General features: G+C 34.1%; 1 protein-coding gene across 1 annotated transcript; it reads right to left on the bottom strand.

Moving 5' to 3' along the window:
- Positions 1-4,576: 4,576 nt before the first annotated feature.
- Positions 4,577-8,821, bottom strand: LOC107795254 (nuclear pore complex protein NUP35). The gene is made up of 4 exons (XM_016617850.2): positions 8,486-8,821; positions 7,641-8,241; positions 6,231-6,342; positions 4,577-5,145 (listed from the first exon to the last, which is right to left on the bottom strand). Exons 2-4 carry the CDS (start codon positions 8,225-8,227, stop codon positions 4,837-4,839), a joined length of 1,008 nt encoding a protein of 335 aa, XP_016473336.2. The 5' UTR covers positions 8,228-8,241; positions 8,486-8,821; the 3' UTR covers positions 4,577-4,836.
- Positions 8,822-22,015: the final 13,194 nt, after the last annotated feature.

Genomic DNA, 22,015 nt, shown 5'->3' with positions numbered 1-22,015 from the left:
TTATTATATTCTGAATTTTATTTGTATATATAAATTATTTAGCTTACTCTAATCAGAATCATGTAGCTGTTTAATATATATATTGGAACATCTGACAATAGCTTAACGGACGAACTATCTATGTATTGCCTAATAAATAAATAAATGGTGTAGTAACTCTGTCTAGTTAATTCGTTATTGTTGGATGATTATCATGTCTCAAAAAGCATGTTAGCTGATTTAGACTATTCTTAAACATTCAACAGTTAGTTCATTAAACGAATAGACCATTTCGGAACTTGTAGGAATATTGTTTAGTTAAATACTATTGGTCAATTTCAGCATGTAAATGGTCTAGGATTAAAATTAGATTGCCAAGTTTTTTTTTTTTAATTTGACAAACTGTGAACATGCCTAGTATAATGTAACTAGGTAGTAACATGTGAATAAGATGGCCCAGGTCCAGTTTTATGCCATACACGTTGGGTCTGGGCCCGTATTGGCAACGGACTGTCCTGATTGCATCATTTTCAGATTTGATGAATCATATTCGAAACCCAATTATAACAACTCAAGCATGTAAATAAATTAAGACCTTTTCTATTTCATTTTGTAGAGACAAATTTAATAGAGAAAATGTAGGTATTTTATGATTGTCCTTTTAAAATAAATGAGATGAGCCTCGCCCAATAAAACGCACAAATTGCGGGGCCCTCAATAAATGTTTAATTGAATACTTAGATTTCGAGATGGGCCGTTTAGCAAATTTCACGTCTTTCTCCAAAGTAATAAAGCGTTAGATTCTTTAGGCACGATTTTAATAATACTACATCCCTAAACTCGGGTGCACATTTATGCGACCCAAATCCAAATCTCAACGGAGTCAAAACGTGTCAACAACCATGGGTGCATTGATTGCGATGTGATTCGAAACGCATTTTCACGACGTTGCAATTCTAAAAAATAATAATAATAAAAGCGGTTTAAAGTTGATAAAAGCACATAAATTATAATATGTATTATATCAGATAATCAAACCGAATATAACAGTTGAACGACTGTGCTAGAACCACGGAACTCGGGAATGCCTAACACCTTCTCCCGGGTTAACAAAATTCCTTATCTGAATTTCTGGTTCACGGACTGTAATACAGAGTCATTCTTTTCCTCGATTCGGGATTAAAATTGGTGACTTGGGACACCCTAAATCTCTCAAGTGGCGACTCTGAAATAAATAAACAAATCCTGTTTCGATTGTCCTTTAATTGAAAAAAACTCTCTTCCGTGCCCCTTCGCGGGCGAAAAAGGAGGTGTGACAAGTTGCTTGACTATATATCATCTTAATGTTCAGTTTGTTAATGTGTGAAACTATTCTAATTCTTTAATAATAATATACTACCTCAAAAATTGAAAAAATAACAAAAGTTCATAATAAAATACCACAAAATTACCATTCAATATCCTTTTTCATTTTCTTTCAAAATAAAATAAAAAATTCTTTTTTTTGGGGGGGGGGGGGGGAGGTGCATAAAGAACATCGTAACAATTAAAAGAAAGTGAAAAATGTTTAAAAACTTATTTCTAGGCACATACTTTTATGTCCTATGCAAAATGCTCTGTCAAAGATTTGAAAACCTTATATATTGAATACAAGTAATGTAATTTGTAGTTTCGGTTGCAGTATTTTAGGTTCAGTTTGTTTTTCACAATTACTACAATTTGTAAAGTCTTATATGCTTGAGTATTGTGAAAAAGAGACTCGATGAAACTTTGACCGAAACATATTTTTATAATTAATTACAATGTGAGAATTTGTTAAACTCAAATATTTATAATGGTTCGTCATTGCCAATCTTGCATCCGTATATACTTTTAAGTCTAACCAACTTAATAATCAGGATACACGAACATGACCTCTAAGAATTTTACTATAGAACACAACACTAAATATGATGGAAAAGAAGGAGCTTTTCCTTTTCTAAATATTTTAGTGTTCAGAATTTTCTTTGTTTTCTTTAGTTACTCTAAAACTTATATAGGACGTGAATATTTTATATGATACAACTTTTTAGCCTCCATTGAACTTTCATCCTATAGTGATCTTTAGTTTTAATCTTCCTTTTTTCAAGCTTGTTTCGTCTTTGGAATTTTTTAACAAACAATCTCATTCGCTGACTTATTAATATTTGGTGATATTTCTATAGGTTTTCTAAATAGTACTTAAGTGACCCCTTTATGATTTTATTCATGAAGTTTCATGAATAAACATAGCGCGTAGAATCAAAACCCAAGTGAGGACCATTGTTTGTTGAGCGCGTGAAGATGGATGCAAATTAAGCGCGCGAGTAGGAATGCAAAATATGAAACTTTAACATTGGAGAATAGCAAAAATTTGTCAGCTTACTAATAGAAAAAGCTGACAGGTTGTCTGGGTGGAATAACTATCTAATCCTACTCTGAGCCGCATGCATTAATAATCACAAGGACATAATAGACTATTCAAAATATGATAGCGCATGAAAAGCTTAAATTTAGATTAGGTATGAAATTACTGAAATACCCTTGGTCGACCATTATGGCTCTTCTATATAATAGATAATAGAAGAAATAGAAACTAGTAAATTTTCCGCGCGAAATAGGTATGTGTGTGTATTGAATCCCCTTAACTTATTCGAGTGTTTAATTTTTGTATTTTGATACATTTTAGTGAAAAACTTGGCTTTGCCACTATTTATAGGCATCAGTAACAATGCTATATGAATCAATTGTGTATTACAAATAGGTTGGTGGTGCAAGAAGTCTACATAAGTTATTCTCCATATAATTAAGGACATCAAGGAAGCAGCTATATTGCAAATGGCTAGAAGATGAGACGGAGTTATGATCACCTTCGAACACTCAAGCCTCCTATTAGATTCCATAAATCAATTGATTTCCCTAATGCTCCAACTTCCAACTCAAAGATTATTCCCTAAATTGGCGAAAGGAAGATCAAACATTAAAAATTACGATTTCACTTTGTTGATTTTCATGGTAGAAATTTGCATAAATTAAAGCAATATATTACTATGTAACCTGGTTTAATTTTACATCACCGTTAATTATATGTACATCTTTTCAAACATGGCTATTCATCTTTAAAGGAAGAAAAACTATAATTCAAAAATATCAAATGAAAAGCACACCAATATTTGTAGCTTAAAAGAATTAAAACGGATGCTATACCACTAAAGAATGAAAAAGGCTTTAAAGCATTTACAAGCTCCAAGTTGATTGCACAATATACAAAAACCAAAGAAAATTAGGAGCAGGAAAAGAATGGACAACTTAAGGGGACAATAGAAGTAATGGAGACACTTTGAGGAAATAACTCAGTGACATTTATTAAGATACCTTTTTTTTCAGCCCCTTTCTTGAACTTTTTATCTGGTATTCACAAGATAAAGAGTAGACCAACAACTTCTGGAGCAACTTAACCAAAAATACTGGGAATAACTAAGAAATAGATGTACATCTTGAGTTTGTGAGTAAAATAACGAAGAGAACTATAAAAATCTTTGCCAGCCTCCCATAGAAACTGCAATGAGCGTCGTTCCCCATCTCGACTCACAATAAATGAAAGAGGGAGCAATATAGTCCATGCATATGAGGTTTTTTTGGCAGAATTTCAACCGGTGTAACATTAGTACATATTAATAGTAGTAACTGTTAATTATAGGGAAGGAGGAGATAATAGAGTAGCTAGCGTTTAGAGAATATTGAAGCGGCATTTATTTTTTGATCCTTAACCGATGCAACCGTAGAATTTAGTCTGGGCAGTTACAAAAGTTGACTCTTGTGATTCCTATAATAAATAAAATAAAGGGAAAATAAAGAAAGAGGCGACTATTGTTTTGAAATGAGAGGAAACCCCCAAAAAACTGAGAAATTAGATAAATACATTTCCTACTCAATAAGAGGTGCCATGTCAGCATTCTTTATAATAGTCGGATACAAACAATTTCATGTTATTATTTAGAGCTAATTTCTTTCTGTATTCAATACGCAATTACTATGACAATACAATCTCAACAAGAAGCGAAGAACGAATTAGGCAATATAGATATTTTCCACAATGCTTTTGTTGTAAAACGTTGTGCTGCGGTGAGAATCTAGTTAGAGCTAGTTGAACAATATTTAATCAACAAACCAATGGCAATGGAAACGACCACAATTCCACCCTTAGGTTCACAGCATAATCCGTTGCATTCAAATTAAGGGAAGCAAACAAGTCTAAGTCACTGTTGTAAACATCAACTGGAAAGCTAGTAATATGCTTATGATAAGAAAAAGTCACCGTTGATTTAACTTAGTTCCAAAAATTAGCTCATGGGGTGAGGATTTCATGAGTTTATGCAATCCGTCAAACTATGTGGAACACTGTAACACACCAAAACGCCTAGGCCACAATAGGAGCGTGGATAACATAAAATGGGCCCTCAATATTGGGAAACACAGTAAAAGAGATGTGTCACGCTCCAAAGATCATACGTCACGAGAAACGATCACGAAATGCCAACTATTCACACTCAATAAAATACATTGACAGAGCGAGAGAGATTTAAACTTCTATATCTCCATTATAACAAAGCCCCATGACCCTACGGGGCTCAAGCTGATACAAATACACCATGAACAAGCGTTTGGAGGAGAAACGGAGAAGAGAATAGAGGGAAAGGAGAGGAAGGGAGTAAGAATCACATAGAACTCAAACTGTATTTTGGAGTCAATTTGTATTCAAGAAAAGAAGCTTTGAATTTTGCCACTATAGAGTAGAAATAACACAAAAGCACGCAAGAACAACAGAAACATGGAAGATTAGACGCCAAACATTAAGTCCACAATTTTGGACACCACAGATTTGGCTGGGGTAGCAACAGATCCAGATGATTGTTTTGCACTGGTGCTGCCATTTTGTAGATAGTGAGGACGAGAGGAGGTTTGAAATGGAATCGGATCATTGCTTTTACTGGAGGGAGTATGTGGTAAAGGTACAAATCCCTGTTTGTTGAGCCTACAATTCAGTGCCTGACGTTGTATTGGATCCACTGGTTTAACTCCGATCATAAGAACTCCATTTATCTGCATACCATTTTTGCTAAGAGCTTTCTGAGCATCAGCATGATTCTGCACCACAGAAATAGAGAAGATAAGCCACAGCTTTATGGTACTGAAAAGCTTTACATTCCAGAAGACTAGTGTAATTGGTATCAAGTAGAGAGAAAAGATCCCACAGAGAAAAACTAATACAGTGAGGAGCTCCCAAAAAAGAAAGTGCATACTGCATAGAATACACAACTTGGGCATTGCAAGAATCATCAGCATGATTCTGCACCACAGAAATAGAGAAAATAAGCCACAGCTTTATGGTACTGAAAAGCTTTACATTCCAGAAGACTAGTGTAATTGGTATCAAGTAGAGAGAAAAGATCCCACAGAGAAAAACTAATACAGTGAGGAGCTCCGAAAAAAGAAAGTGCATACTGCATAGAATACACAACTTGGGCATTGCAAGTGACATGTTTTAGCCAAATGCAAGTGGCCACAACTTATTGGCTTCATGGCACAGGTAGAAATCAATCCAAAGACAATGAGCGGCGAGCGTAAGGCCGCACCCAGCATAGCTACGGAGACCAACACAAAGATAGGCGACTTTTTAAAAGAAGTTAAAACCAAAGTTCATAGCACTCTTACTTTAACAAATACAGTTGGCATAACAGCAAATCTGTAGTTGCAGAAGCAAAGAGTCAAAACCAAAGAAGCCCTTCAATCTTCATTGAAATTCACAGAAGAAATTGACAATAACATGACAAACGAAATTTGTACATTTTCTTGGTTACTTACAAAACACAAAGCACCTCAGTCAAACACTATGTCAGTTAAGCATATACATAAAGTAAGCATAATTACTTCTGGAAAGGGAAAAAATACATAGGGGAAAGAAAGGAGAAGTGAGCTGGAGAGAAAGGTAAGCGGAGAATAGGAAAAGGGGTAAAATTACAGATTAAGTTTTACAAGGAAAGGGGAGAGATTAGTAATATAATGAAAAAGACATAGAGAACATGCCCTAATCCCAGAGCAACAGAAATACTGATACCAGCACCACTAATCCCAGAGCAATACAATACCAAACAGGCCCTTAAGACAGTATGAATAAACATGCAAGAACAACAAAATCTTAACATGATAACTGATATAGGTATAAGAAATACCTGATATAGAATGTGCATCCAGTTAGCATCTCTGGGGCCTATAATGTGTTTCAAAATGACGCCACATTTCTCAAATTCCCGCAAAACCAAATTGGTGTCAATTGGAGAAAACCTGCATGTAATAACTTACAAAAGGTCAAATAAATAATAAATGGAAGACCATGGTAAATATAAACAAAGGAAATATGACTAGAAAAATATCAAGTGATCAAAGAATTGAAGTGGCAAATATCTCAACTAGTCACGAATAGCATATTAATTAGAATACAACCGACACTAGAAACACCCAACAAATGTGAAAAGTGCAGAAATTTAGTGTCCCAATAGAGCATCTCAAAGAGAGTGAACGGAACACATAGATAAGATAAGTTTATTGCATCCGTATAGGTATTTTGCAAGCAATTAACCCAGCTAACACAACTAAAATAGATCTTTGTCTCCTTTTCTTGAAAAATCTTTGATGCAAAATAAACAGGAAGGCAAGATACACTGATAGAGGAGCATAACTGTTTCTCCCTCCAAAATGATATATACATTGCTCTTATTTACAGGTGGACGTGAGGAGAAGGGAATTCATTACAAGAAGGAAGTCAAGAATAAATTGCAGCTACATCCATGGAGCCTTTAAACACCCAAACTTCTCAATATCACCAGGAAAAAGTTTTCCAATAAGGGCGTAATAACCTCAGTACACCATGGGAGACAGAGAACAGAAGTCAGAACGGATCAATAGTCCTCTTCTTTTTCAAGCACGGATGTAATGCGAAAGGATGAGAGCAAGTTAATTTGACAATAACATTTCATTTCCTTCTCCCTGTTCAATTGGATCAATGTCTATTTGTCTTCTATGGAGAATTTGTTGAAGGGATATGATTGTATGTATTTCAAATTTACAGCTTAAATCCTTTTCACCTGCTTGATATACTCAAGAAAATGAGTCAATAACATTGGAGAACATGTAATTTGAAACCGTCGAATTTAAAAAAATTTAAGTTCAGATCCCCCAAAATTTAAATATCTCCGTCCAGTAGAACCTTACATAATATTAGAATGACTAGGCTACCTCAAAACATATCCTCAAGAATTCTTGCCATGGAAACTGACACGGGTAAATCTAATCCTAGTAGGAACTAATGACAACTCCAATGAAGGAGGAAAACAAAAAAGTCAAGGAAAAGAAAAGAAAACATAATAATGGATAAAGTTCCCGAGCATACCTTAAAATGCAACAACGAGGTACAGAAGTAACTTAAAGGAGCTAGCAGGCAAAATGAATATTATGTGGCATCAAGGAGTTTAAGACACACTAAAGAATCTTCACCAAGATTCTACTACATACTAGCCTACCTCCTACAACTATGAACATAAGTTTAAGAACAGCCAATAAAGTATGAAATGCAGAGGCCATACCCATAAACTGTGACCCATTCTTCCTCATCGAGGTTTCCCACAGGGAATGAGTTCTTCCTGATCTCTGGCCTCGCAACTTCCCTTGGTTGAGGTAAAGTTATCAAAGCACCAGGATGTACGACGCCCTCGACTGGTGAACCTTTTCCTTTGTCATCCTGCTCAGCACTACCACTACCCTTCGAGGGGGACCACCAGCTCAAACTCGGCAAGGGGCTTTGCTGACTCTGTTGCTGCTGCTTACCCATCAATGCATACGAAGTGCTCGCCTCAGACCTCGTCTTAGGAGTTGCAAATTCCCTTCCTGAAGTTTGCACTGGGGTTCTAGGGTCCGACTTGATTTCTGGTGAAGTAACATAATCAGGAATCCCAGATTCCGGAGAGACATCTGAGCGATCTTCAAGGGTAAATACAGGTGGTGGTGGGAGATCTGAGCTGGAAAAGTTCTCACGCCATAAGGCCGAAACAGCTGCTGCCTGACCTGGGGTACTGAATTTTGACCCAGATTTCCGGGAGGAAATAGGCGTAGCTAAATCCTGAAAGAACAGTGATTGCCTTCCAGATTTTGGGGTTCGCACTGCTGCACTCATTTCTCTTCTCAGACCTTAAATATATAATCAAACACTCAGAGTTTGAGAATTAACTAACAAAGCTACAGGATATGACGGTTAGAAATAACCTAGAAATTCCCTAGCTAAGAGAAAATGAAATACATTAAATTTGTGCCATGGAATTGATACAGTTTCGCAAACTTGCATTCAATAATTTGGTTTTATTGAAGTCCGATTATTGAAAGAATGTAACTCAAATTTCCAAGAGCTTGACTACGCAGAGAGAAAAGAGAGTACCTGAATAGCGCGGAGAGACTGCCGGTGGTGGCCTGAGATTTGAAAATGGGAGGGTTTTAGGTTGCAGAGCGCGAGAATGAATAAACCCTAGAATTTTGATTATTGTGTGAATTCAATTCAAATAAAGGGGTTAGCTCAACGCCAGCGGTGGCTTTCAACCGAATGACTCTCACTGTCCTTCTGGTTAAACCCTAAACCAAATTGTGTCCGGAGTATTTTGGTCTTTCATCATTTATCCTAAATTAAGTTTCAAAAATATATTAATTCTCAAGTGATTGTCAAAAAACTTCAATCGCTAGCAAAGAAGAAAACTCTTTTCAATTCATTTTTAGCCACGCAGGAGAGAGTGAGCGTTTTTGTTTGGATAATTATAATTTTAGCGGATTCAGGGAGTGCGGTGAGATAATAAACTTATCTATCTTTAATTAAATTTCTCGATTCAAGCATTGGAAATTGGAAATCTTTTAATAGGGTCGCACAACGTTCTAAAAGGCGTTTTCAGGGCGAGGACCAGCAAAAATGCCCCGAGATGATGGTATGGGCGAAAGTCTCAAAAGGCGTACGCCCAGGCACTGAGGGCGCGACGGCGTTTGAGACGTATTTTTGTAGTGAGGCGTAAGCCCCAGAGACTTTTTCAAATTAAAATAAAATTTGTTAAAATAACTCTTTCATATAATACCCAAATTCTCAAAATTCAACTTGTAATTACTCAAGAAAAATTAAAAGGAACTGAAATGTATTAAATTTAAAATTCAAGACCTTTTTTATTGATTGAAGTCCTAATTTATGGTCTTTCCCAATTCTTTATCTTGTCCGCTAGTCTGCTAGTATCACCCAAAAGCAACGAATATTCAATTTTTTTTGTTTTTATAAATACAAAGAGAACTTCATTTTCCTTCATAGCAGCAAGTTCAAAGGTCAAATTGCAAGTTAGTCATCCTTATTGTTCCTCCGTGTAGAAAATTTTACTATTTTCGACTCAGTTCACTTGTGCTTATAGGTAGCGTATAATAAATTGTTTTGACTAATTTTTTTGTATTATATATATATATCACATATTTAGAGTTTTCTTCAAACTTTATGCAATTTTACATGTTTATAAATATTTACTGTAATTAAATTATTTTAAAATTTTTAAAAATTAAATACTCATGGGGCTTACGCATGTGCCTCGCTGAGGCATATGTAAAACGTCTCGCCTTACGTCCACGCCTTTTAAAATACTGTTGCACCTAATATTTATTTATATCAAATTAAATGATGTAACTTTAGCAATTAAAAATTAATATGTATTCTAATTCTAGTAATATTTTTCCTTATAATATTCAATTTTGGTAACGATTTTATAATCAAGTTCGACTGTGCAAGAGGCTGCTTAGTGGATGGTAGCAGTCAGGGCCGGATTTAGGGGCGGAAGGTCGCTGAAAAATTAAATATATATACATGGCAAAATTTAATTTTTACCTTTATATATTATGTTTTGAATATCTTTAATATAGTCCAAAAATATAGCTTAATTGTAACGGGAATTCAAAACCATTGTAAGAGCAGTGGTTAGGGGAGTTCATGGTTCGATTTGGATCGGTTTTTCCCTAAAAAGAAACCAAATCAAACCAATTAAGTCGGTTTTTCTCGATTCGGTTTATGTCGGTTTTTCGATTTTTTCGGTTATTTGTCGGTTTTTTCTTAAATATAAGACATACACTACCAAACACATATTCCGGCAACCACATTTTCAATGTAACACTATCAAATCAATTGCCCTTTGAGAAATCTATTATTTACCAAAATATATTGATGATAATTGAATCAAATAGTGATGAATAATTTAAGGACTCAATTAAAAATATGTTATTTTTAACACGAAATGGACTCTTACACTAAACAAAAGAAAACTACCAATCAAACTAGAATGTAAAGGTAAAGAACTAAACAAAAGAAAACTACCAATCAAACTAGAATGTAAAGGTAAAGAACTATATTAAAAGTGCAAACTATTAACATTTACCATAAATTTTTTGAAACTTTGTATAATAATATACATATATATAGGTGTAATAATAAATTTGAAATAGCTACTCCTATAGTCGGTTTGGTTCGGTTTTTTCTGATTAAAACCAAAACCAAACCAAATTTGATCGGTTTTTAAAATTCAAAATCAAAACCAAACCAAACCAAAAAATATCGGTTTTTTTGATCGGTTTGGTTCAATTTTTCGAGTTTTCATGAACACCCCTAGCAGTGGTTCAATTCCCGAGGAGGAGGAAGTGAATGCTGGTGGAAGATGTGAATGCATATTTTGCATTCATTAATTTAATGTAATAATTTTTGATTGTACTGCTTATTTTATGATCCATAGTAGATCAATCGAATCACTGAATTTCAAATACATAATGGACAAAGGAAACGGAAATATATTTGGACAAATCAAGAATGGCCCAAATGTCCAAATGGGGTATAATGGTAACTTCGCACGGCTTTTGAGGGCATAATGGATATTTATGCATTTTTGTTTTCCATATATACCCTTTGGCAGATTTTTTGTTTTAATTTAATTTTTTTCAACAATTCTCTCTTACTAATTTAATTGTTTTACCTTCCCAAGATGCATGCTTCACCATTTTCCATAAAGCACATATACATATACTATACTAATTAAATGAAATACACTAAAATATACATATACTATACCAATTAATCGAAATACACTAAAATATACAGATAATATATTAGAGGAAATACGTATAAAAATTAAACTACTGGTATTTATGATTAAAGTGGTCACTTTCTAACCCTAAACACTTAATATATTTGGCCAAACCTAAAAAGCTTTTCCAGCCCCCATTTTTCTATCTTTGTTTTCTCCTTCTTCATCTCTTATCTTTCTTAGGGTTAGATTAAGGAATGGACCACGGGAAGAGGAATAATGCTTCGAAAGTTTATGTAGTGTTTCGTGGTAAGAAGCCTGGATTGCACAACTCTTGGCATCGGTGTGCTCCTATGGTTATTGGTGTCAAGGGCAACATCTTCAAGGCCTTCAAAACGTCTGATGAAGCCATAGCAGCTTTTAATGAGTTTAGAAATGGATCTCAAGCTGATAATATATTGGCATCGAAGGTGTATGTGGTATTTCGTGGTAAAAAGTTAGGATTATACAACTCTTGATGTGAGTGTGCTCCTATGGTTATAGGTTTCAAAGGAAGCATCTTCAAGTCTTACAAATCTTATGATGAAGCAGTAGCAACATTCAATGAATTCCAAAAAGAAAATATTTACAGTGAAGAACAATCTTCAAGTTTGTGTGTTGATGAAAGTGATGTTGGAGCAAGTGCTATGTCATTTGTGTTTTTAGTTGGAATGTTCGTAGGGATGAAGATTTCAAAAAATTGTTCAGTTTGATTGTTGATAAGAGTATTTTGTTCAGCTTTTGATTATTGCTTAGTTTGGTTATTATCAATTTGATTGTTTAGTTTGATGTGTTACTGGTTGCCGCATTCAATCTTTGTAGAATAGAGTATTTAGGATGCCAAAGCCTTTGTCTTATGTACTCCATGTTGGAATGAAATAAAATATGTCTCTTGAATTTATAAAAAAAAATATTTGAACTGAACTGAATGTTTTAATTTGTCTATATTGTTGGAACCTTGTAAGTACCAAAGTGTTATCATTTCGAACTTGTTTTAATCCGTACTACATTGATTCATAAGCACTCAACTATCTTCAAGTACTCATCAACTATCTTCATAAGTTCAGCATGTGCTATATTTTGCATCTTGAAGTACTAAACTATCTTCATATTTATTGACAATACATTTTCCTATTGTCCAATATTGGTGTCATAAGTTGAATGTGCTATATTAATTTGGAAAATAAATTGACCAATTTTAGAGGACTTAATTAATCTTTACAAATGTTACTGTTAGTACTTTCATTTCATTAGGCATCAAATGAATAGTTGCAATATTGAAGACAATAGGACTGTTTTGTTAACTTGAATCAAACTATCATTATGCCTCACTGTTTTTTGAAGGGTTTTCTATACCCTTGTGTTGTATCATCAAACTCTATTTTTGCTAATACAATCATAATCTATGGACTACTCAATATTTTGGTTCACGGAAAGAGACTTTGAGGTCTTGGAGTCGGATTCTGTAACGGTCCAACCGGTCATTTTGAGCTCTAGCACGTCGTTCAGCAGTTTGAGGTCATGAGCAATTTTACTTCAGGTATTATAACTTGTACGCATGATCGGAATTGAATTTCGGGAAGTTCGGAGTTGATTTGGAAAGAGAATTCTCATTTTGGAAGCTTTAAGTTGAAAGAATTGACTAAGATTGGATTTTTGAGTAAACGACCTCAGAATCGGGATATGAAGGTTTCAGTAGGTTCGTATGATGATTTTGAACTTGGGCGTATGCCCGGATCGGGTTTTGGATGACCCAGGAGCGTTTTGGCACCTATTGTGGAAGTTACCATTTTGGAAAAATTTCATAAGTTTGGGTTAAAGTGCATTTCAGTGTTATCGATGTCCATTTGGGATTCCAAATCTGGGAGTAGCTCCATATGGTGATTCTGGAGTTGGGAGCGCGATTGAAAGTGAATTCGGAGGTCCATAGGTCATTTTGAAGTCATTTGGCTAAAGATAGAAATTTGAAGGTTTTTGAGAAGTTTGACCGGAAGTGGACTTTTTGATATCGGGGCTGGATTCCAATTTCGGAAGTTGGAGTAGGTTCGTAATGTCGAATATGACTTGTGTGCAAAATTTGAGGTCAATCGGACGTGATTTGACGGGGTTCGGCATCAAATGTAGAAGTTTGAAATTTCAAAGTTCATAAAGCTTGAATTGGAGTGTGATTCATGGTTTTAGTGTTGTTTGATATGATTTGAGGCCTCGAGAAAGTCCTTAATGTGTTATGGGACTGGTTTGTGTGATTGGACGGGGCCCCGGAGGCCTCGGGTGTGTTTTGGAGTGGTTTTGGATCATTTTGGGTTGTTTTGCAATAGCTGATGCTGGTGTCTGATGTTGTTCTTCACATTCGCGAGGATCCTCTCGCGTTTGTGAAGAAGGATTTTGCTTCAGGGATTCTGTTCTTCGCGTTCGCGAAGAGATCCTCGCGTTCGCGAAGAAGGAAATCTCTATTGCACAGGTCTGACTTCAGAGGCTCATATCGTGCAATTTATAAGGAATTTGGAGATGATCCAAAAATAAAAGTTGTAGTTTGTTGTGTTTAGTTTCCATAAAAGTAAATCATTTAGCATTTGTATTTGTGTACAAAAAGTTATGGCTAGTACACTATAGGCTATTCGTGAAGATGAAGAAGAAATTGTGTTGCATAGGGATGACTTTGGCAGCTTATATCTCAAAATCTATAAGGAATTGGGAGATGACCAAAACATAAAAGTTGTAGATCTTGGTGTATAGTTTTCAAAATATTAAACAATTTGTCATTTGTAGTTTTGTACAAAAATTTACGTCCATTATACTAGAGGCTGTCTGAGAAGAGTTTCGAAAATGATTTTTGGAAATTTTCTTCTTCGCGAACGCGAAGAAGAGTCGTATGGGCAGTGTATAAGTGTAAAGAAATGGGGTTGGCTCATTTCATCTCACTTCCTCCATGGGAGCCGACCTAGGAGTGATTTTGGAGCTCCATTTTCATCATCCATGTCAAGGTAAGTGATTCTCACCTATTGCAAGTTAATTACTTGGATTATATCTTGATTTTAACATGGAAAATCATGTAAATTAGTAGAAATTTTGGGATTTTGAAGAAAATCTAGGAAATTTGTATTCTTGGATTTTGACCACGATTTTAAACATGAAATTGAAAGCCAACTATTTATTTGAGTTCGTGAGGCTATGGGTAAACTTTATCTTCGAAAAAATTAGGAATCCGGGCACATGGGCCTGAGGGCAATTTTGTCAACTTTTCGATCGGGGTTAGGAACTATTATAAATTGGATCGTAATGTGTAATTGGGCATATATTAATGGAATTGCATAATTATTGGCTAACTTTGGAGCATTTAGCATCGATTCGAGTCTTCGGAAGGGCGTGGAATGCCGGTTATGGATCTTCGGAGCGAGGTGAGTCTCTTTTCTAACCTTGTAAGAGGGAATTGTCCCCATAGGTAAAATAATTGGTTATGTTCTCTTATTTATGGGAGCTACGTATGCACGAGGTGACGAGAGTCCGTGCGTAGCTACTAATATGTGTAAGTTCGGGTAATCTAGGACCCTAAAACATGCTATACTTGGAATATCTGTAATCTTGTTGGCAGTTGAATTGCTTAAATCCTATCGAATTGGTAAATGCATTTCTAAAAGGATTAAACTTCATTTTCTCAAATCACTAAAAGAGAATTGACTTTTATTTGGATAAATGTTACCCGATAAATTCTTAATTAGCTGTTTGAGCATGTATTTCTATGTGTACCTGCGTCGCATGTATGATTCGCGAGCAGAGTGATTGTTTATTTAAATTTGACTGCGTCACATGTATGATTCGCGAGCAGGGTAATAGATGCATCTATGGTTCGCGCAGTTCTACCCTCAGCAATGCACATTTTACATTTCTGTTGGATCAGGCCGTATGACCTCGGCATGATTTGCGCATGCTTGTATTGCTTGCCTTGAAACTTATTGAAATTATTATTGCCTCTTCCCGACTTAAGAATATATGTATAAATGATGAAAAGGAATTTGGAAATTTCCTATAAAAGAAAGAATTGTTTACTTGCTTCAATCTATCGAATTACAATCATGTTTATAAAAATCCACAATTTAATATATTATTGATAAAACATTATTGGACCACTAGTAAGTGTCAAAGTCGACCTCTCGTCTCTACTTTTTCAAGATTAGACGGGATACTCATTGGGTACACGTTGTTTTTCGTACTCATACTACACTTCTGTGCATTTTTGTTACACAGGCACATGCATCTCTAGTGGCTTAGTGGGCATAGCAGCATGGTTGATATGGAGACTTAGGTGAGCTGCGTTTCCCGAGACGACCCGCAACCAGCAAGTCTTTTTCGGATTACTGTAGTTATTTTCTGTCCAATACAGTATTTCGGACGGTTGTTGTATTACATTATTTCTCAGAAATTGCTCATGCACTTGTGACACCGGGTTTTGGGATGTCTTTGGGTTTATTCAGAAATTTTAAAAGTTGTTAAATGTTTCATTATTTATTCAGAGGAATTTACTACGTATTGTTTAAACGTATGAAAGAGGAGATTTCTAAATGTTTAAAACGAGAATTTAATTAAGTATTTTGGTTGGCTTGCCTGATAGCGGTGTCCGGCGCCATCACGACCCTTAGTAGATTTTAGAGGCTGATTCGGTATCACTAGTGATAACAATGATAGAATTGCTCTTAGCTCCATTCTGGACGGATGGTGTGGGCATATCATCAAGCATAGTATAGAGTGAAGTTAGGGGATGCTCCTCCAACATCACACTTTTTAGGTAATCAATGCTTGAATCACAAACCACCCTCTCAATCAGTTCATTAATCTCACGCTTCAGCTTGCTATAGTTACGCTTAAGATCTTGGTACAAAATATTATGACTAACAGGTGAGCCATGGAGCAGTTGTTCAATACCTTTCTTGGTCGGAGTCCTATCCATCGTTATGCTTAGATGTAGTAGTATTTTCAGTTTGATTGTTTTATGTAGGTCTAGCATATTTTCCGAAAAATATATAGGGAGGATTATAATCTCTCAGTTATAATAGTTATTTCACTTCCCAGTAGGAATTAAAGTCTCTTTGTAGAGACCCTATGAGACCATTACACTTCCCAATATCCATATCCGCTCCTCTATACGGGCATTACACATCCTAGCAGCCCCTTCCACTCCTTCATGCATCCATTGTACTTACCAGTAGCCCCTTCCACTCCTTCATGCAACTATTACACTTTTCAGTAGTCTATTTCACTCCTCTATGCACCATTACACTCCTCCATGACGACAATTAATTATAGAAGCTTGTCTTTAATTTATCCATCTGCCTATACAGATTGTGGTTTTTTTTAAACTTCTGCCATATAGTGGCAGTGCACTTCATAGGTTTTATCTCATAGTCTTACCTTAGAAGACTTGATTAATCCATATAAAGATTATTTGATCCTTGTTTAGGTTTAGGTTTAGGTTCTCTTTTGATTTAGGTTCGTAAAGGTTTAGGTTTAGGTGTAGGTTTAGGTTTTGATTTTTCGTGTTGATTTTTCCACTTCTCTATGAGCTCGATTTTTAAACTTTTTTGGAAAAAAGAAAATAATCTTCCTAGTCTTGTTCTTGGTTGTAAAATGATAGAAAAAAATTGGGGGACTTTTGCACTAAATATATTGTAATGACTTCCCAATTTTAATTGGCTATTTATAAACAAGTAGTCTTCTTAAAATAAATAAATGTAATAATAATAAATGGAAAAAATACAAATAATATTATAAAGAACAATCATATTAATACATTACTATGATCCATTTGAAGTCATTACATATAACTAAAGAGAAGAAATTATCAAGCTAAGCATTAGTTAATCCTAGCTCTTCAGCAGAGAAGATCACAGCCCCTGATGTAGCCTCAACTAGTTCAAAAAGAAGGACATTCCCTTTCTTCAGATTATTGTCGACAACAAATTTTTTCCACCCATTGACGAGTCTTCTCCGAACACCACTTGTGAGTCACAGCCCACTCCTTCCCATTACATCGAAGCATTATTTTAACCGAAATAGGAGGAAGATAGCCACAGATACTCTTTGGAATAAACTGCAAGAACATAATGTATAGATAAGGTTCAGGGTTCATTTCTAGTTGGGATAATCAACAGTTATCAAATCATGAAAATTTAAGAAAAATAAACTTACCAGAAAATCACGCTTAATGTCGATTTGGGCATCTTCATCCGAAACCATGGATAGAATTCTTCTTCAATCCATCCGTTAGCATTCATGTTTAGAGTATCTATTTTATTTAGAGAGTTGGAGATGTTGTTCTTGTGTTTAAGAGATATATAAAGAGTAAAAACTTTCAATTTCCCTCCAATTATATTTTTACTGTTCCCTTTGTTTCCCTCCGAAAATTCTATTTAACATTTTAGTCCAAAAATGTCTTCCTGTTTTCCCTCTTAAAAAAGAAGCTAGAATACATTAGTCCTAAAATTTAATCATGATTTCCCTTTTATTATAATTAAGATTAACCAATAAAAATATATATAATTATATATTTACTATTATATAAATAAGGTAATACATATGACCTTAGTTAATGAAATTATATAGACGCCTATTATACAAGCGGTCGATATTACTATGAATCACAATGATATAATTATCATAGGTTATATGACTACAACCATATTAGTGAATGAACTTATATGGTTGATATAGGCCGATACATATGACCTTAATATAAACGACTATTATATAAGCGGTCGATATTACTATGAATCAGAATAATATAATAAGCATAGGTTATATGACTAAAACCATATTAGACAATGGACTTGTATGGTTGCTATAGGCCGATACATATGACCTTAATGAATTAAACTATATAAATGGCTATTATACAAGCGGTCAATATTACTATGAATCACAACGATATAATTAGCTTAGGTTATATGACTACAATCATATTAGTGAATGGACTTATATGGTTGCTATGGGCCAATACGTATGACCTTAATGAATGAAATTATATAGACGGTCAATTATTGTAAATTGCAACGATGTAATTATCATAGGTCATATGACTACAACCATATTAGTGAATGGACTTATATGGTTGCGATAAGCCGATACGTATGACCTTAATATAAACGGCTATTATATAAACGGTCGATATTACTATGAATCACAATGATATAATTAGCTTAGGTTATATGACTACAACCATATTAGTGAATGGACTTATATGGTTGCTATAGGCCGATACGTATGACCTTAATATAAACGGCTATTATATTAACTTTCGATATTACTATGAATCATAACGATATAATTAGCTTGGTAATCATATTAGTGAATGTACTTATATGGTTGCTATAGGCCGATATGTATGACCGTAATATAAACGGCTATTATACATACAGTCGATATTACTATGAATCACAATGATGTAATTATCATAGATCATATGACTACAACCATATTAGTGAATGGACTTATATGGTTGCTATAGGCCGATACATATGACCTTAATATAAACGGCTATTATACAAGCGATCGATATTACTATGAATCGCAATGATGTAATTATCATAGGTCATATGACTACAACCATATTAGTGAATGGACTTATATGGTTTCTATAGGCCGATACGTATGACCTTAATATAAACGGCTATTATATAAACAGTCGATATTATTATGAATCACAACGATATAATTAGCTTAGGTTATATGACTACAGCCATATTAGTGAATGGACTTATATGGTTGCTATAGGCCGATACGTATGACCTTAATATAAACGGCTATTATATAAACGATCGATATTACTATGAATCACAATGATATAATTAGCATAGGTAATCATATTAGTGAATGGACTTATATGGTTGCTATAGGCCGATACGTATGACCTTAATATAAACGGCTATTATACAAGCGGTCGATATTACTATGAATCGCAATGATGTAATTAACATAGGTCGTATGACTACAACCATATTAGTGAATGGACTTATATGGTTGCTATATGCCGATACATATGACCTTAATATAAACGGCTATTATACAAGCAGTTGATATTACTATAAATTGCAACAATGTAATTAGCATAGGTCATATGACTCAACCATATTAGTGAATGGACTTATATGGTTGCTATAAGTCGATACATATGACCTTAATATAAACGGTTATTATACAAGCGATCGATATTACTATGAATCGCAACGATATAATTAGCATAGGTCATATGACTACAACCATATTAGTGAATGGACGTCTATGGTTGATATACGCCGATACGTATGACCTTAATATAAACGGCTATTATACAAGCGACCGATATTACTATGAATCGCAACAATGTAATTATCATATATGACTACAACCATATTAGTGAATGGACTTATATGGTTGCTATAGGCCGATACGTATGACCTTAATATAAACGACTATTATACAAGCGGTCGATATTACTATGAATCACAATGATATAATTAGCTTAGATTATATGACTACAACCATATTAGTGAATGGACTTATATTATTGCTATAGGCCGATACGTATGACCTTAATATAAAAGGCTATTATATAAACGGTCGATATTACTATGAATCATAACGATATAATTAACATAGGTAAGCATATTAGTGAATGGACTTATATGGTTGCTATAGGCCGATACGTATGACCTTAATGAATGAAATTATATATATAGACGGTCAATTACTATGAATCACAACGATATAATTATCAAAGGCTATATGAGTACAATCATATTAGTGAATGGACTTATATGGTTGTTGTAGGCCGATACGTATGACCTTAATGAATAATGAGTTGGAATGTTATTTGTATTCAAAGAGGAATAATTTTAAACTCTTGGAAAATTAATGTAGTGTAAGAGTAAATGCTATATAGGAAAGTTAAAACATTAATTAGCACTATTTTATATACCCTTTTTGATCAGGAGGGTGTTTGAAATATTATTTTGGACTGGGTTGGCCCCATATATATGGTCACATACTCTAAACTTTATTTCTTTGATTCAATTTCATATTTTCTAGGATGAAGGGAGAAGAACTTCATACGGTTGAGATTGAATAGTTTCTAGGTTGTATTTGTGTTGATTTATCCTTTTATTATTTTCTATTTTCATGTATGTTGCTTTAGTTATGGTTGTTGTGCTTTATTTTGTTAAAGTATTATGTTTAAAAAATTCAATCTTCATATTGGTCTTCTTTACTATAATATTTTTCGTTTTTAATTATCATTAAAAAAAACGGAATTGAATCATATTGGTCTTCTTTGCTTTTTTTATTTCTTCCGGATGAAATCAATTTCAAAGAATATTTTTAATTTTTTTAAATCAATTCTTCTCTCGGATTCTTTTGGAATGGAGAAGACAAAATAACACATTTATTTCATCTAACACCATTTATTTCAACTAACACCATTTATATCAACTAACACTATTTATTTCTGCCAACACCATTAATTTGCCAAACGGAATTTGCCAAAATTGAACCAAAAAAAGCCACTCAAATTTAAAATATTTTTTGGAGTGGGTTGGCCCCCATATATAGTCACATACTCAAACTCTAAATTATGAAAAACATACTCACCTACAAACCCTAAATTATGGATCCCTCTCCCTCTACCAAACGAGTCTTATCTTACTCTTCTACTAGCAGTGATAATGAAGAAAAGAGTCCTCCAACATTTGAAGTGGTTATGACTGATTAATACATCAACTACGACGATCTGGTAAATTATTATGTCTTTTAAACTTTATTTCTTTGAATATTACAATAACTTCTTGAGTTAATCCTAATTGATTTTTTTTAACATAAACTACTTTTGTTTCTTATACCTTAACTCCAGAAAATATATATGTGTCAGTATTGTATATGTTGATTCAGTCTCATATTTTTCGAAACTTAATAGTAATATTTTTTTTAAAGTATATTCCAAGAAAAATCTACAAGCATCTTCCTCCAACAGTAGACACCGCGCTTCTTCACTATCGTGGCAAAGAGTGGTATGTAAATATGAGCGTTGGTGATAGAAGAAGGTTCAAGGCAGGCTGAAAACTTTTTGTTTTGGACAATTATGTCAAGGAGGTTTCATCGTCAAATTTACGTTGGTTGATGTTGCACCACTGTATGTTAACTTCAATGTTGAATTGAAGGGAGAAAAAACTTCTGATAATAATCCGGTTGAAATTGATTAGGATTTGTATTGTGTTTTTCTATCCCTTTATTATACTTTATTTTCATGTATGTTGATGTGTTAATGTTATGAAATTACAATCGTCATATTGGTCTTCTTTACCATAATAATTTTCTTTTTTAATGGAATATTTAGTAAATATTTTTGTTAATTATTCCTTATGGTGGCAGTGTCCTTTATATCTACCCTTTCAATATACAAAAATATTGAAAGGGGAATAAAGAGCAAAAATACACGAAGAAAATAATAATAATAATAATAAGAATAAAGAGAAAAAATACATAAAATAATAATAATATAAAATAATAGTAAATGCTTCATAGGGAAGTTAAATAGGTTAATGTATTGTAAGATCTAGTAAATGTTGCATAGGGAAGTTAAATGGGTAGATTTTGTATTCAAAGAGGAACGGTTACACTGATTTTACAATGAACTCTTGGAGTATTTGGTTGAAGTTAGGGTTAGAAGTTGATTGCAGTTGAATGTTGAAATTTTCTGGGGAAAAAAACATGCAATGTAAGAATTGAAGGTAGGTAGGGACACCAAGATAGGTGTTGAAGGTAGAGTTTTAAGTTGAATGTTGAAAGTTGGGTTGAAGGGTAGGGTTTTAGTAACTGAATGT

The sequence above is a fragment of the Nicotiana tabacum genome, chromosome 6, assembly GCF_000715075.1.
Source record: "Nicotiana tabacum cultivar K326 chromosome 6, ASM71507v2, whole genome shotgun sequence".
NCBI lineage: Eukaryota > Viridiplantae > Streptophyta > Magnoliopsida > Solanales > Solanaceae > Nicotiana > Nicotiana tabacum.
Note: the sequence above shows the minus strand (reverse complement) of the source record. Positions and strands in the feature narration are given on the sequence as shown.